This window comes from Microcaecilia unicolor, chromosome 4, assembly GCF_901765095.1.
Source record: "Microcaecilia unicolor chromosome 4, aMicUni1.1, whole genome shotgun sequence".
In the NCBI taxonomy this organism is placed as follows: Eukaryota; Metazoa; Chordata; class Amphibia; order Gymnophiona; family Siphonopidae; genus Microcaecilia; species Microcaecilia unicolor.
The window spans coordinates 77,673,711-77,690,989 of NC_044034.1; the positions used below are offsets into that span (position 1 = coordinate 77,673,711).

A 17,279-nucleotide genomic window follows, 5' to 3' on the forward strand; every position below is an offset into this window, starting at 1 on the left:
TGGTCATATAGGATAACACTAGAAAATTAAGGTAGAATGTGAATGCAGCATTGGTTCCTGCACACTTTTGCACAACGTTGGTCCACTGCACACTTTGGTGCAGTGATGGCTCACTGGTCTCTGTGGCGCAGCGTAGGCTCACCACGCGGATTGGTGCACCTTCGGCGCACCGCACACTGTGGCACAGCGGTGGCGCACCGCTCGCTTTTTATTCAGTTTGGCGAACTCAACACTTCGGCGCACTGTGTATTTTGGTGCAGTGTTGAGTTTTGATGCAGCATTGGCTCCTGTTTACTTTTGCACAATGTTGGTCAACTGCACGCTTTGGTGTAGTGATAGCACACCGCTCCCTTTGGCAGAGTGTCGTCACACCGCTCGCATTGGCGAAGCTTTAGCCCACTGCGCGCTTTGCCATGTTGGCTCACCGCACTCTTTGGCACAGCATTTGCACACCGCACACTTGGGCCCTCTGTCGGCGTTCCGCACGATGTGGTGCTGCTTCAGCGACCGTGCGCTTTGACTCAGTTTGCTGAACTGCACACTTTGGCACACTGTTCATTTTGGTGCAGTGTTGAATTTTGACGCAGCATTGGTTCCTGCACACTTTTGACCAACGTTGGTCCTTCACGCTTGAGAACTTTTAGTACAAGAACAGTGCAGGGCAGATTTTTACAGTCTGTGCCCTGAGCAGGACAAATCAAACTCAGGTATACGTGTAAAGTATCGCATACCATGTAAAATGAGTTTCTCTTGTTGGGCAGACTGGATGAATCGTTCAGGTCTTTATCTGCCGTCATTTACTATGTAATGTAGCGTTTCTACAGACATCACGGATCTTGTGCTTAAATTTAAAAAGGCATTAGAAACCAACTCAAAGTAATACTGGAGAACCGATTTAGAACCTTTGTAAGCCAGGACACCTCTGAGTCACCCTGAAAGAGTTATTACTCCCAACGGTGAAAATGAACAGAAATTGGTCATACAGGATTACTTAAGATAGAATATGAATACACGTGTATGTTTCTGTGTCTCTGGTGAGAACAGTCTCATATATTGTCTGTACCAATTGGTACTTTTACCAACTGGTACAGATAGTGAATCAGAAACCACGTCCTGTTTGTGTCCTACATGTAGTGACAGCACAAAACTTATTCTGGAACTTAAAGAAGTATCTGAAAACAATTTGAACGATGCACTTAAATTATTCTGTACTAATTGTTCTCTAAGAATTAGAAACCACACCATTGGAATCGAACATCGGTAGCGTCTCTACGGACATCAGGGTACTTGTGCTTAAATTTAAAAAGGCACTAGAAATCAACTCAAAGTAATACTGGAGAATCACTTTAGAAGCTACGTAAGGCAGGACACCACTGAGTCATCGCGAAACAGTAATTACTCCCAATGGCAAAATTGGAAAGAAATTGATCATATAGGATAACACTAGAAAATTAAGTTAGAATGTGAATACACTTGTGTATGTTTCTATCAATCCAAAGAAATACCGTCGTACCACTTTAGAAGCTACGTAAGGCAGGACACCTCTGAGTCACCCCAAAACAGTAATTACAGCGGTGAAAATGGACAGAAATTGGTCACACAGGACAACAAAACTTATTCGGGAACTTAAAGTATCTGAAAACAATCTCAAAGATGCTCCTGAATTATTGTGTATTCAGGACACCTCTGATTCACCCCGAAACAGTAATTAATCCCAAGGGCGAAAATGGACAAAACTTTGGCCTGTTTTATAGCAAAGAAAATTGTTGGTCTCAATCATTGATGTATTGTTATCACAGTTAATTGTATGTTATGATTATATCTAAGGAAAGGACAGGTGATAGATGTTGCATCCCTTCATTAATACAGCAATAGACTATTCATGTCTTCCAGTCTCATCTCATACGTCTTTCGGAGCAAACCCCATACCATTTGTGTCATCTTCTTCTGAACCTCTTCTAGTCTGTTTGGCACAGATTCGTTATATGGTGCTCTTAAATGCATGCAAAAATTTAGGCGCATACCCAGTTTACGTGCAAAATTTAATTGGTTAAGAAGCCAATTAGTGCTAATAATTGGCATTATTTGGCCAAAACTTGGATTTACATGCACATCTTGCTAAGTACTATTCTATATAGATGTGTGCGTAAATTCTTTAGTGTACAACAGAAAATGGGGTGTGGCCATGGCAGAGCATTCAGTAGAGATGCACACCATATCATGGAATTTAGGGAATCTGCACCAGAGGCGTAGCCAGACAGCAGATTTTGGATGGGCCTAGGCAAGAAGTGGGTGAGCACCAAGTGTTCTCCACCCCACCCAAAAAATATCTCAGCTGGTGGAAAAATGCTTCTCTCCACCTTGGCAGTCTGCAGCAGGCAGGCACTGAAAACTTAGAATGTGCAGGTGCCAGTATCATGGAGAGTAGCATTTTTGTTGCTATCAGGGGGAAGTCTTCAGCTGGCAGAGATTGGGATCCCCACCAGCTACTGCAAAATGTGCACTACTGTTCGGTGGGCCTGAGCCCTATGTGGGTGGGCCCTGGCCCACCCCAGCCCACCTGTGGCTACGCCACTGATCTGCACCTAAGTTACGCGTGAGGAATTTCACTAGCTTTCCTTTGGTATAAGATCTCACGCCGAAAGTTGGGCAGAGATCCTGTTGCTAAGCGTTATTCTATAAACAGCGCCCAACTTGTAATACCATTTATACAATAGCGTTTAGCACTGTTTTTTGGCAACCGTGTATAGAGTCCAGGCCTATATGTCCTTAGCAAAATATGGCTTCCAAACTGAACACAATACTCCATGTGAGACCTCACCAATGACCTGTACAGGGGCATTAACACCTCCTACATAGAATACTTTATGATTGATATCCTCATTCTATTTAGTCTTCCATTGGGGAACAAGTGATCAGAGTCAATAAAAGAACCTGTTAGGCACTGAGAGGTCATTGCAACAGGAAGGTCACTATCCTTAGAGTGCTCGCACTATAAAACTAAAATAAATGCAAATAAATAAACGGAAGCACAGGGAATAGTAAGGATATATTTTATTAGCAGTGGTTACAAGGTTTTAGACCTCCAGCACCAGGTCTCAGTTCATATTAAGTATTGAAGAATCATAAAGTGGTGCCTCATTTGGAGGACTGTATGACATTGATTCTGTGTCTTAGGTCTACACCGGTATATTAGCATACATGAAGTTGAGCATGCACACAGTGCAGGTGACATTCAAGATGTGTGCATTGCAGGTTATAAAGGCACCTCTGACTCCAGTGAAACTGTGAGCATGCGTGCATTGCAGGTCACAAGGGCACCTCCGACTCCAGTGAAGTTGAACATGCGTATGTTGAATGTATTAAGGACACCACCGAATCCAACGAAGTTCAGCCTGCATGCATTGCAGGTCACATGGGTGTTTCCAAATCTGGCAACGTGGAGCAGGCATGCATTACGGGCCACAAGGGCACCTCCGAATCCAGTGAAGTTGAACATGCATGTGTTGAATGTTGCAAGGACGCCACCTCCAATGAAGTTGAGCATGTGTGCATTGCGAGTAATAAGGACGTTTCCAAATCCAGCAAAGTTGAGTAGGCGTGTATTGCACGACATGAGGGCACCTCATGTTCAACTTCAGTGGAGTTGGAGGTAACTCCAGTGAAGTTGAACATGCGTATGTTGAATGTCTCAAGGACACCACCGAATCCAACAAAGTTGAGCCTGCATGCATTGTGGGTCACATGGGTGTTTCCAAATCTGGCGAAGTTGAGCAGGCATGCATTACGGGCCACAAGGGCACCTCCGACTCCAGTGAAGTTCAACATGCATGTGTTGAATGTCGCAAGGACGCCACCAAATCCAATGAAGTTGAGCATGCGTGCGTTGCAGGTCATAAGGGCATCACCAAATCCAGCAAAGTTAAGTAGGCGTGTATTGCACGTCATGAGGGTGCTCCTGAATCCAATGAAGTTGGAGGTCAGAAGGTTGAGTCTGACTTCAGTAAAGTTGTTGTAATGGTGATATTTCAAAATATGATGCTTTTCCATAGCAGAAAGTGCAATTTCAAGATTGCCTTTATTGATGTGAATCATTTGCTCCTCTTTAAGCAAATGAAACAGAGAAAAAGAACCAGAAGGCAAACTTTTATACTCATCTACAAGTTTACGCCCACAATGTCTCCACTCTTTTACTGTGACAGAATGCCTGAAGTGTAGATTGTGATAAAATGCATGCACTGTGCACATTGGTTGGCTCACTGTACGCTTTGGTGTGATGATAGCACACTTCTCTCTTTGGCACAGTGTTGGCACACCGCTTGCATTGGCGAAGCTTCAGCCCACCGCGCACATTGTTGTGTTGGCTCACCACTGTCTTTGGCACAGCGTTTGTGCACCGCACGCTTGGCCCTGTGTCGGCGTTCCGCATGATGTGGTGCTGCATTGGCACACTGTTTGCCTTGGTGCTGTGTTGGCGCAGCGTTGGCACAGCGTTGGTGCACCTGGTGCTTTGACTCGGCTTGCTGAACTGCACACTTTGGCACACTGTGAATTTTGGTGTAGTGTTGAGTTTTTCCGAAATATTGGCCCTTTCGTACTTTTGCACAACATTGGTCCACTGCACGCTTTAGTGCAGCAATAGCACACTGCTCTTTTTGGCTCAGCGTTGTCAAACCGCACCCTATGGCGCAACGTCGGCGCCCCACTCACTTTGACTCCGTTTGATGAACTGCACACTTTGGCGCACTGTTGATTTTGGTGCAGTGTTGAATTTTGACACAGCATTGGTTCCTGCACACTTTTGCACAACGTTGGTCCACTGGAAACTTTGGTGCAGTGATGGTGCACTGGTCTCTGTGGCGCAGCGTTGGCTCACCACGCGGATTGGCACACCTTCGGCACACCGCACACTGTGGCATACCACTCGCTTTGATTCAGTTTGGTGAACTCAATACTTCGGTGCACTTAGCGTTTTGGTTCACTGTTGAGTTTTGATGCAGCATTGGCTGCTGTGTACTTCTGCACAATGTTGGTCAACTGCATGCTTTGGTGTAATGATATCACACCTCTCCCTTTGGCATAATGTCGTCACACCGCTTGCATTGGCGAAGCTTTAGCCCACCGCGCGCATTGCCGTGTCAGGTCTCCGCACTCTTTGGCAACACTGGTAATTGGGAAGCAAAACCAGTGCTGGGCAGACTTCTATGGTCTACACCCTGATCGTGACTGAATACATATGGGTGGGCTGGAGTGTAAATTTTAAGTGGTTTCAACATTAGCTTGAGAACTTTTAGTACAAGAATAGTGCAGGGCAGACTTTTACGGTCTGTGCCCTGAGAAGGATAAATCAAACTCGGGTATACATATAAAGTACCGCATACCATGGAAAATGAGTTTATTTTGTTGGGCAGACTGGATGGACCGTTCAGGTCTTTATCTGTTATCATTTGCTATGTAACAAGATAAACTCATTTTACATGCTACAGATAGTGAATCAGAAACCACGACTGAAGAGCACTGTACGCTTCAAAAGCTTTTATCAACTGAGCAATTGTTTAGGTTTTACATTACAGTATGATCTTACATCCCGCAAAAGCCATCAAGTTTGGTGCAGGTAACAATAACCAAACTTAAACATACTTCAAACATTACAATACAGAAATTCTATAATCAAAAACAATAAGACAATATATCATAATTCCGAACTCAGAAAATATTTCTTTTATAGAAATGTCTTTAAAGATCTTCTGAATTGAGAATAATTGTATATTTATTTAAGAGAAAGAGGGAGAGAGTTCCAGAATTGCGCTGCTTGATATGAAACTGAAGCTTGGAATATTCTTGTAGCTTTAACTTGTCGAACTGAGGGAAACCAAAGCAAAAATTGATTCCTAGTGGGTCTGAGAATATTCCCATTTAAAAAGTTAAATGTATACTTAAATAAGCAGCGATTTGACCGTATATCGAAAAGGCTAAAACATCCACTTTAAATTGTAATCTTGCTTCTATGGGTTTCCAATGTAAACTTGACAATAACGGAGTGATATGTTCATATTTTTCAGCAGCAAAGATTATTCTCACTGCTCCATTCTGTACCCGTTGTAGTTTAGTCTTCAGCATCTTAGAGCAACCAATATATAGAGAGTGACAATAGACTAATTGTGAGAGTATCAGAGTTTGAACCAACAACCTAAATACCGGTAAATTAAAAAATTTCCAAATTGTTCTTAACTTCTTAACTGCAAATACAAGGTCAAAGAAGAAGAAGGATCATCAATGCTCACAAAGAAGACAAAACAAACACAGTGAGGAGATGGAAACGTTGTATGAAACCAACAGTTTTCATCAGGTTATAAGTACATAACATAAGTACATAAGCACCGCCATACTGGGAAAAGACCAAGGGTCCATCAAGCCCAGCATCCTGTCTCCAACAGCGGCCAATCCAGGCTTCAAGAACCCGGCAACCCCCCCCCCCCCCAAAAAAAAAAAAATTAATAATGTTCAATGGACTTTTTCCCTCAGGAATCTGTCCAAACCCCCTTTAAATTCCGTAAGGCCAGCCGCTGTCACTACATTCTCCGGCAACGAGTTCCAGAGTCTACACGCTGAGTAAAGAAAAACTTTCTCCTGTTTGTTTTAAATCTACCATATTCTAGCTTCATCTTGTGTCCCCTGATTTTGTTGTTTGAAAGTGTAAACAACCGCTTCACATCTGTCCGCTCTACTCCGCTCATTATCTTGTAGACTTCTATCATATCACCCCTCAGCCTCCTTTTCTCCAAGCTGAAGAGCCCTAACCTTCTCAGCCTTTCCTCATAGGGAAGTCGTTCCATTCCCTTTATCATTTTCATCGCCCTTCTCTGCACCTTTTCTAATTCCTTTATATCCTTTTTGAGATGCGGCGACCAGAACTGGACACAATACTCAAGGTGCGGTCGCACCGTGGAGCGATACAACGGCATTATAACATCCTCGTCTTTGTTTTCCATCCCTTTCCTAATAATACTCAACATTCTGTGCGCTTTCTTAGCCGCTGCAGCACATTGGGCAGATGTTTTTAATGTTTTATCAACGATGACTCCCAGATCCCTTTCTAGGTCTGTAACGCCTAACGCGGAACCTTGCATGACATAGCTGTAATTCGGGTTCCTCTTACCCACATGCATCACTTTGCACTTGTCAACATTGAACTTCATCTGCCACTTGCACGCCCAAGCCCCCAGCCTTGCAAGGTCCTCATGTAATCTTTCACACTCCTCCTGCGACTTGACGACCCTGAATAATTTTGTGTCATCTGCAAATTTAATTTCCTCACTAGTTACTCCCATCTCTAGGTCATTTATAAATATGTTAAAAAGCAGCGGTCCCAACACAGACCCCTGCGGGACTCCACTAACTACCCTTCTCCACTGAGAATACTGACCATTCAGCCCTACTCTTTGCTTCCTATCTTTCAACCAGCTCTTAATCCATAGTAATACCCTACCTCCAATCCCATGACTCTCCCGTTTCCTCAGGAGTTTTTCATGAGGCACTTTGTCAAACGCTTTTTGAAAATCCAGATACACAATATCCACCGGCTCCCCATTGTCCACATGTTTGTTCACCCCCTCAAAAAAATGCAGTGAGGCAAGACTTCCCTTCATTAAATCCGTGCTGACTTTGTCTCATCAGCCCATGTTTTTGTATATGCTCTGTAATTTTATTCTTGTTCATAGCCTCTACCATTTTGCCCGGCACCGACGTCAGACTCACCGGTTATGGACCTGACATGGCCGTGTTTCAGCAAAACAATGCCTGCATCAGGGATCTGACAACAAATAAGGCTGGGAAAACTGATAATACAGACAACTACTACTACTACTACTTATCATTTCTAAAGCGCTACCAGACATACGCAGCGCTGTACACTTGAATATGAAGAGACAGTCCCTGCTCGACAGAGCTTACAATTTAATTAGGACAGACAAACAGGACAAACAAGACAATCCTTCGGGAGATCACGTGATGCCGTGAGGAGATTCAGACATGGGTGCCTGGAGCTGCTCAGGGTTCCCTTCCTCCATCACATTACATCAACTTTTTAACGGTGTGTACCACAGCTATTTTGGAGTGGACCAGCTCTCCACAATATATGGACAAATTTGTGAAAGTTACGGCCACAATGTCTACCAAATTGGGGAAAAAAGGCTCGGAACGGGCTAAGCAGGCCGAAGAAAAGATGGCGGATCCACTGCAGGCCCCGCAGCTGTCGTGCACAGATTCAGCGATTGCAGAGCTAACGGCGGCAGTGGTAAACGCCTTGGATCCGAGACTCCTGCAGTTGTCATAACAAATTGTGGATATCTCGCAGCTAACGACAGATTTAGCCCAGAGAACGGGAGAGCTGGAAGTGTGAGTTTCCGACCTGGAAGATGGCGTGCAGGTGGGAAGCGCGGAACTGACCCAACTGGCGGCAGCGATAAAAGCCCAGCAATCCAAATTAGACGATTTGGAAAATCGATCCCGCAGGGACAACCTGCGGTTTGTGGGCATACCTGAGGCAGTACCTGAGAAAACTTTGCGCCAGGAATTGGAGCAATGGCAGGGAACGATGCTTGGAAAGGCGGGACAGCCAGAGCAGGTGCAGCTTGAACGTGCACATCGCATAGGAGTTAAGAAGACAGGTGACCAAAGACCACGGATTGTGATTGTGAAGTTTCATCGCTCGGCTCAAAAGGACTTGATTTTGCAATATTACCGAGCGCACCGGGAGGAGACGCGTTACGAAGGAGCGCTGATTCAGGTATTCCAGGACTACTCAGTGGAATTATCAGTGAAGCGCAGGCTGTTCTCCCCCGTGTGTGCGAAGTTGGTGGAGCAGAATTATGAGTTCCAGTTAAGGTATCCGGCACAATTGAGAATATTTGATCAGGGCCGGTGGCGCTCCCATGAATCTCCGGAAAGCGCTCTGACCTGGTTGCAAGGGATGCCTGAGAATTTAGCTTCGCAAAGCCCAGGATGAACAAACAATATCGCAAGTGTGGGACTTGGCGCTTACAATTTACAAAGTTATGTTGATTTATCTGGACAGAACTGTGAGTACGAGACTGGTTAACAACACTAGTCAATTTTGAGTGCAGAGCTGCGGTGTTCCTTTTGAGCCCCAAGATGGTACTTTGAGGTTGGCTTCTGATCACTTAAGGAACTGCATTGGTAACACACTCGCACGGGGACTGTTGAGTTATTTTCAATTTTTTTTGTTAGGAAACATGATGTTTATTGTTTGAAGAATTGTAAGTCCTGATTGGGAAACAAGAATAGCGGGGATTATGAGTGAGAGCGGGATGGTAAACCATAGTGCGTGAGAGGTGTGAGTGTAGAAGGGTTGAGAAGCAGGGGTGGGGAGCCGATGGATGTGTGTGAGAGTGTTGTGCACAAGAAGTCACAGATTGTTTAGTTTGGAAAGCCGAATATAAATTCAGCATGGCTCCAGTAGGAGGGAGGGACCTGATAGGCATTGGTAAGTGATCCTGTGGGTTGGTGACGATCCATGAGGAAGGATGGTTATGTTCTGGGGGGAGAGGGGGACACGCAGGGGTGGGGCGGGAGGGGGCAGGGAGGGGAATTTGTATAGATGGATATTCTCTGGGTGGATTGGGGGTGGAAGCGGGAGGGAGGGGGTGTTTGTTTCGTGGGTTCTGGTTGTGTGCCACTGTTGATATTGTATGGCTTCTGGGTGAGGGCTGGGCACCTGGGAGTTCTTAAGGTTCTGAAGATGTTAGTCTTGCTTATGCCTGAGTGGTGGGACCATGGTTAATTTACAAATCCCTAGATTGATCTCTTGGAACGTTTCTGGTATTTCCTCACCTGTTAAAAGGACAGAAATCCTGTCTGCTTTACAGCGCCACAAAGTCTCCATTGCATGCCTTCAAGAAACTAAATTAACAGATGTGGAACACTTAAAACTTAAACAACGCTGGGTGGGAGAGTGTTACTTTGCATCCTCTGGGGGCAAAAGGGGGGAGTGGCCGTACTGATTCATAAAAGCTTACAATGTACATCTAGGGTAGTGGAAAGAGATCGGGAGGGTCGTTATATTTTACTTCACTTGAATATAATGGGTCAGTAAGTTTTCCTTCTTAATGTTTATGATCCTATCGTTTATGACCATTCTTTCTTTCAACATTTGGTTCGACTGGGGATACAACATGCAAATGCTCCGTGGATTGTGCTGGGGGATTTTAATCAAGTTATGGGTGGGTGGCAGGATCGTTATGGCCACACTGCAGAAGTAGCAATGGGCAAAGGGAAGGGGTTGGCATACTTGAATAATGCTTTAAATTTGGTGGATCCTTGGCGGCTGAGTCATCCTTCAGCAAGAGACTATACTCATATGTCGAGGGCCCTTGGTACCTGGTCTCATCTAGATTATATTATGTTATCATCTACTTTGTACCCACAACTGGTATCTGCAGAGATCGGCCCAATGGAAGTCTCAGATCATGCTATAATTTGGGTGGACTTGGAATTGGGAGTTGCTAGGCTCCGCCAATGCATGTGGAGATTTCCAGTGCATTTAAAAGATGATGCGGCATTTAAGGACTATCTGCACCAGCGCTGGTCTTATTTTGTAGATACGAATGGTGGGCATGATATTGAGGCACAATTGTTCTGGGAAACCTCTAAGGTAGTGCTATGAGGTGATATTATTGCCTTCATGTGTGCACGCTTGCAGAGGCTGGCACGGGGGGTAGTGCAGTTAGAGACGAAATATCAAGTTGCTAAACGGGCTTACTTAGCAACGCCCTCTGAAGGGAATAGGGAAGTGATGTTAGCCTCGTTGTCAGCACTGAATGCTATGATACATGAGAGAACAAAGAAACAGCTTTTTTATAGATCTTATTCATTTCATAAGTATGGTAATAAATCAGGTAGGTTGCTGGCACGCATTACTAAGACCTGGGGAGGTAATAGATTCATACCAGTTTTGCAGGGCCCTGACGGTAGGCAGACGGTTAGTATTGAAGGGGTTGTTAAGATTATGCAGGATTATTATGCAAAGTTATATGCTACTCCAGAGGCCCAGAAGGGACCGTCATTGGAAGACTGTTTAATAGATTCCAGAATGCTGCGCCTTTCCCCGGAGGTGTTGGACCAGCTGAATGCTGCATTACAAGCAAAGGAAGTGCAGAAAGTGGTGAAATTGCTTAAGCAAGGCTCGGCGCCGGGCCCAGATGGCTTTGGGGCAGAGTATTGCCAGCTTTTATTCCCTCAACTTTGTGGTTCCTTGTTGGGTTACTTTGAGGATTCCATTGCGCACAGGGCATTTTCACGAGAGGCCAATGAAGCTCTGATCACTTTAATTCCAAAAGTGGGTAGGCCGCTAGAAAATCCGGGGTATTATAGACCGATTTCGCTCATCAATGTTGACTTGAAGATTTTGGCGAAGGTTTTAGCGGAACATTTAGCTCCCTTTGTGTCCGAGTTGGTGGGAGAGGGTCAGGTGGGGTTTGTTCAGGGCCACCACTCATGTCAAAACGTCCGGAAGGTTTGTTTAGCCATCGTGCAGAGCCTTTTCACCGCAGAGCCTTTGTTGTTGGCTAGTCTGGATGCGGAAAAGGCTTTCGACAAGGTGCGTAGGGACTATCTTTTTTCTGTGTTGGAGTATATAGGTTTGCAAGGTTGGTTTTTCAATGCTATAGCAATGTTGTATGCGAGTCCCCGGGCCTTTTTAGTGGTCAACGGTATTCATTCAGGTTCATTTCCGGTTGCGTGTGGCACAAGACAAGGGTGTCGGTTATCGCCCAACTTATTTCTTTTGTATCTAGAACCCTGTTAGCTTTTGCAGATGACGTGCTGGTGACCTTGACTAGACCACAGCATTCCTTATCTCATTTATTAAGTACTCCCGAGGAGTTTGGCTATTATTCGGGATTCTCTTTAAATATGCTGAAATGGATGGCCTTGCCAATTCAGTTGCAGATACAGGAGTCCTGGGACAGCGTTTTTCCGCTCTCTTGGGCGGAGGGTCCTTTGAAATATTTGGGAGTCTGGATACTTATAAATTTGACTTGTCTCTATGAGCTGAATATAGTGCCTTTGAGGGATAAGACTCGAAGTGCACTGGGGGTGTGGAAGTCTTTACCTCTTTCCATGATGGGCAGGATAGCTCTCTATAATATGATTTTGGCATCGCCAAGAGAGTTACAAACCCCACCATTCTTTGCGCCTTTATTGCTCCCATTACGGAGGACTTGGCGTTGGTTATGTTGCCATTATAAGCTTTCGGCAACAAGTTCACCATTGTTACTGATATGGGGCAATGAACACTTCCCGCCAGGTACTACTTCAGCTACTTTTGCTAACTGGGCTACCCATTGTATATTGTATATTCATCAATTATATACAGAAGAGGGGACTTTGAAGACCTTGGAGGATTTAACAAGGGAGTTTGGAGCTATAAGGAAGGATTTCTTTGCAGTATTTCAGTTACGTCACTATCTGCGGTCACTCCCCCCTTTGTCAATTAACCCAGTAGTTTGGGAAAGATTATTGTCCATCTTGGCTTTGGATGCTCAAAGGGCGGTCCCCCTAAAATATTATCTTGCAGGGCTTCGGGAACAACTTGGCGATTATGATTATGTTAATTTGGCAGTACAGTGGAATAGGTAATTAGTGGTGAGCATTCAAGCAGAACAATTGAATGCATGCTTTTTGGACATTCTCTCCAGTGCCGTAGCTATGTGGGTCCCTGTAGATTTGGCCCTGGACCCCCCAACTGATCTGCAAGGCTTTGTTCTGTGAGTCTGATGTCCACACGTTGTATGTGCAGGACGTCAGAAAGAGAAGGAAGCCTTTTGCGAGGAGGACCTCGGCTGGCGGGGGGTTGGGGTCCCCCACCAGCAGTAGCATACGAAGGGGGGGCGGGAGGGGCGGTCCACCCCGGGTGCACGCGCTCGGGGGGTGCCGGCCCTGCTGGTTCCCTGCTCCCGGAACAGGTTACTTCCTGTTCCGGGGCAGAGAGAGCAGGGAACCAGCGGGGCCGACGCAGCTCCGAGTGACATGCACTCAGGGCGGATCGGCCCTCCCGCAGGTAAGAATGCGGTCTGGGGGGGTTGCTCCGGAGGGGGGATGCGCCGCAGGGGGGGGTTGCGCCATGCTGCACCCGGGGGGGTGCGCAACGGCGACCCGCCCCAGGTGTCATTAACCCTCGCTACGGCACTGCCCACCAGCAAAGGTAGGTGACGGCGGGTTGGCGGCGGGAGGGGGGGTTGAGTGGGTCATCGGCAGGGGGTACAGGGCCAAATCTATGGGGACCCAGGCCCCACGTAGCTACTCCACTGGAGAGAAGTAAATGTTATCATGAAAGTGTAAGAAAAAGCAAAAAAATTCAAAATTGGGGATTAATGAGGATTACGATACCGTCTCGTTTCAAAATGCTTGGCTCATAACTAGCCACTATAGAGACTGGTATGTTAATCTGAAGATCCCTCAACAAACACCTCTTTATGTTTATTGATAATAATGAGATAACTGAAATTGAGTACTATTGAAGCTGAGTATATTATAAGTGATAAAGTTAGGCACGGGCATACCATCTTATGTTCTATTCTATAATGGCGATTTTGCACACAATTGCCTTTATAAAATTGGTGCTTAGTGCCCATGTTTTTTCACACCTAATTTTTGACGCTCTTTCTTGAATTGACCCCTTTGCATCTATGGGAAACATGCTTAGTCTTGGAATTTACTCCAGAATCCCAGTCACTATTCCAGCACTAGTTACTCCTGGCATAATTAAACCAGAAGTGAAACTACCTGCCAGAGTGAAATATAGCTACTCCAGGATTAATGTGGAACTCGCTGATCTTCTGGTAGGAACAGAGATAGAATTGAGCTATGATGAAATTTGCAGTGTATATGAAAATGTTGTTACCTGTTTAGCCTTGTTCTTTCATCTTTTTTTTTTCCCCAAGTATCATGGTTCAGAAATTATAGTGATGGAGCAAACCACAACTTTGTGTGCCAAATTGTACAGCAGCCTGAGGCCTAGAAGGCCCCTCTTTTTTAGCAGACCTAGACACAAGTCAGCTGTGCCGCAGTGCACATCATATCCAGTTGACCTTATGTTGTTCTTGTGCCGGCACTGAATTGCATTACAGCTTCAAAGACACAGAGAAGAAGGCACAAACCATCTGATGAAACTTTTCTCAACAAGTAAATCCTTTTATGGCAACGTATTACAAGGGAGTGTGCAGAGCAGACAGGAACTATTAATCAGTGCTCTTCCAGTACATGCTTTCCATGTTTTCTTGGCCTGTTTCATTTGAATAATAGTATTGATGTTTAAATTGTTTCTACTCAGTTGCTTGTGCCATTCATTGTGTTTATAATTTTGGAACATAGAGACCTATATTATTAGCAGAAAGAATACTATTTTCTTTTTTTAATTTTGCAGAAGAAGACCCGGGAAAAGCTGGTGAATGTTCTTGCTCTGTGTGGCCAAGAGGTGGGCCTAAGTAAAAACCCTTCAGTAAGTTGAAATCCAAAATACTGAATATTTTCTGCATGCGCAATGATACAACAGATTTGACTTCTAGACATGGACTTGTCGGATATTTACATTAAACTTCTTTTGTATTTTCATGTGTTCACTTCTGATTAATGATGAGGCTGTTTTAAAGTGTATTATGCCTGATGTCTGCTTGAGATTTGAAAATTTTATTTCACTGCTGCTGTTTAAATTTTGTATTTGTCTCATTTCTTTTTATGAAATTTAGTTGAGAATCAGTTATTAGAGGACAAGATTTACAACCTGCTTTTTGACTGTTCACTGTGGGCTGTTAGGCCACACTAGCATGTTTCAGTATAACAGATGCTTATAGTACTGACAAATATTTAGAAGACCTAGAGCTGCAGCTGTTAGCAATCAGACAAGTTCTACAGAATGAAGTTTCATCTTTCTGCGTATTTAATCTGAAGGCACCTATCCAACATAAATAATAAAACAGCACTCTAAAAATAACAGTCGGAGGAATTAGGTGTGTGCTGGAAATACAGCCTTCCTGAAAACCAGCTGCAGCTTTGACTAGGAAAAGCCAGCAAGACAAGCCTGTCTGAAAAGTGATCTCTCTTGCGGTAGGTGATCTTTTCTTCCTGCGGCGATCTGGATCTCATCGAGCATCAGACAAGTTTGGTGCCCTCAGAAGACGGCACTCGGGAGCAGGAAATGATGGACGGAGATACAAACAGCGAGCAGCAGTTCCGAGTCTTCAGGGACTTTGATTTCCTGGATGTGGAGCTGGAAGATGGAGAGGTACAGTTTCTGGACTAGTCTCCCCCACCTCCCCCCTCCCCACCCTGTAGTTACAGCACAGTCAGATCAACTTGACTCACCGACAAACCAAGTTCTTGGTTGCAGTGTGTGGAAGCTCACAGCTTGTGCCGTGGGAAGGCAAAGGTGATATTGCTGTCACCTTTTTCTTGTTATGGAGCCACAGTATTACAGTAGAATAATTTCTTAGGACATTGTCCTTATTATTCAATTGAGTTCCCAGCATAGATCTAGACTACGTATAAACCATGAACGTTAACTTTTGAACTGTACTCTTGATTTCAAATGAGTTAATTCTGAGAACAGGCTGTTAGTGCAATAACTGTGTATGTGATTTTTGGAAGGATTAATAAATGATGCATTTCATGTATTGTAATAATACTAGAGAATAATGCCAACCGTGATATAGCAATTTAAAATAGATTCTCTTTGTTTTTGTTTTTTATTTGTTACATCTGGTATCCAGGAACTCCAGGTAAGACACTGCTGTTCATAACTCAGATTGCTAATTAATGTTGCGTGTTGCTGTAGCATTGTAATTTGAGGTAACATAGGGTCAGATTTACAGATAGGATTCTCTCACCGTGTGCCTGTTGGGGAAAGGCTTAGTAGATGCGGCCTGGAAGCATTATTTTTCTTTCCAAGATTGCAAAAGTGTTTTAAAGGCTGACCCATGAAAAATTAGTTTTGAAGGGTTGACAAATGTGGCAGTGAATGAGTTAAGGCAGAGATTTCAGTTTTATAGAATGCATGTTCTTTGATTCACAAGAAATAAGACACTTGCCCCAGGCTATGGCATGATTTGGATTTACTAGAGTTGTAAGGCTGTGGAGCAAGGTTGTCTTCATTCAGCCTGTGCTATTTATTTATTTTTAATTTTTTTTTTTTACCAATAGTGTATATTTAAAGAAGGCCCTTTAACTTGGTTACTCGAACAGAGAATACAGTACTAAACATCTGTAAAAGGAGAAATCACTTTTTTTTTAAAATGCATTTGTCCCATAATAGAAATAGAACAGGCTCAAAAACTGTGCGCGATCGTGCCACTTGTCAGTGCAGTCACCCGATCTAGTGACCATTTGTGCATCTTTCATAAATATTCAAAATTTAATTCCCTTTAAAAAAAAAGGCAAGTATCAGAAATACATTTTTACTTGCTTATATCCTGGCTGGTTTGGTAAAAGCGGCTAGGCAATACCAACCCAGAGTTTATAAGGAAAGGGAGATCAGCAGGAGAATGTGAGGGTATAAGGGAGTTGGTGGAAAAGCTCTTCTTTGAATAGTAACTTGGAAGCTGACTTGCAGGACTGATAAATGTTTCTTTAAAAGTTCCTCCTCCTGCTTAGTAATGCATCTAAATAAATGGAAGTGCTGACATACATCATTATGAGAGCACCATGCAGGCAGTACTCCGATGTAGGTAAATTAAGTAACCTTAAGGAAATAGATTTTTAAAACGCGTTTTATACAAGTGGCATAACCATAATGAAACGTGCACTATTGATGGAAGAAAGGAAACTAGGAATCCAGTTTATAAACTTTATATTTTATACCCTTATGTATGTATCTACTGGAGAACTGATTTCCACCTTTAGAGAGAACACGCTTAGCTAAGGGGTCCTTTTACTAACATGCACTTAATGCAGCAAAAGAAAATCTTAACGCAGGACATACTAAAGTTTGCATTACTTTTGGCAAGGCATTAGTTTTTAGTCATTTATTTGGGGAGAGGGGTGTCAGGGGCGGAAAGTGGGTGTTCCTGTGCTAACCAGTTAGTGCACCATGTGCTAACTGGTTAGCACATGGTTCACACAAGAGCCCTTATCACCTCTAGGTGGCAATAAGTGCTCACACGGTAATTTTTTTAAATGGCTGCACACTATTGGTAACATTAGCACATGGCCATACATTTATTTATTTATTTATTAGGGTTTATTTATCGCCTTTTTGAAGGAATTCA

At 44.0% G+C, this 17,279-nt stretch overlaps 1 protein-coding gene across 1 annotated transcript in view; it reads left to right on the forward strand.

The window, feature by feature from the left end:
* The window catches only part of FRY (FRY microtubule binding protein), a 449,190-nt gene that overhangs the window by 355,498 nt on the left and 76,413 nt on the right, over window positions 1–17,279 (forward strand). Inside the window, 2 exon segments of the mRNA XM_030200365.1 lie at window positions 14,444–14,518; window positions 15,128–15,301. Coding sequence (XP_030056225.1) covers window positions 14,444–14,518; window positions 15,128–15,301 — 249 coding nt within the window.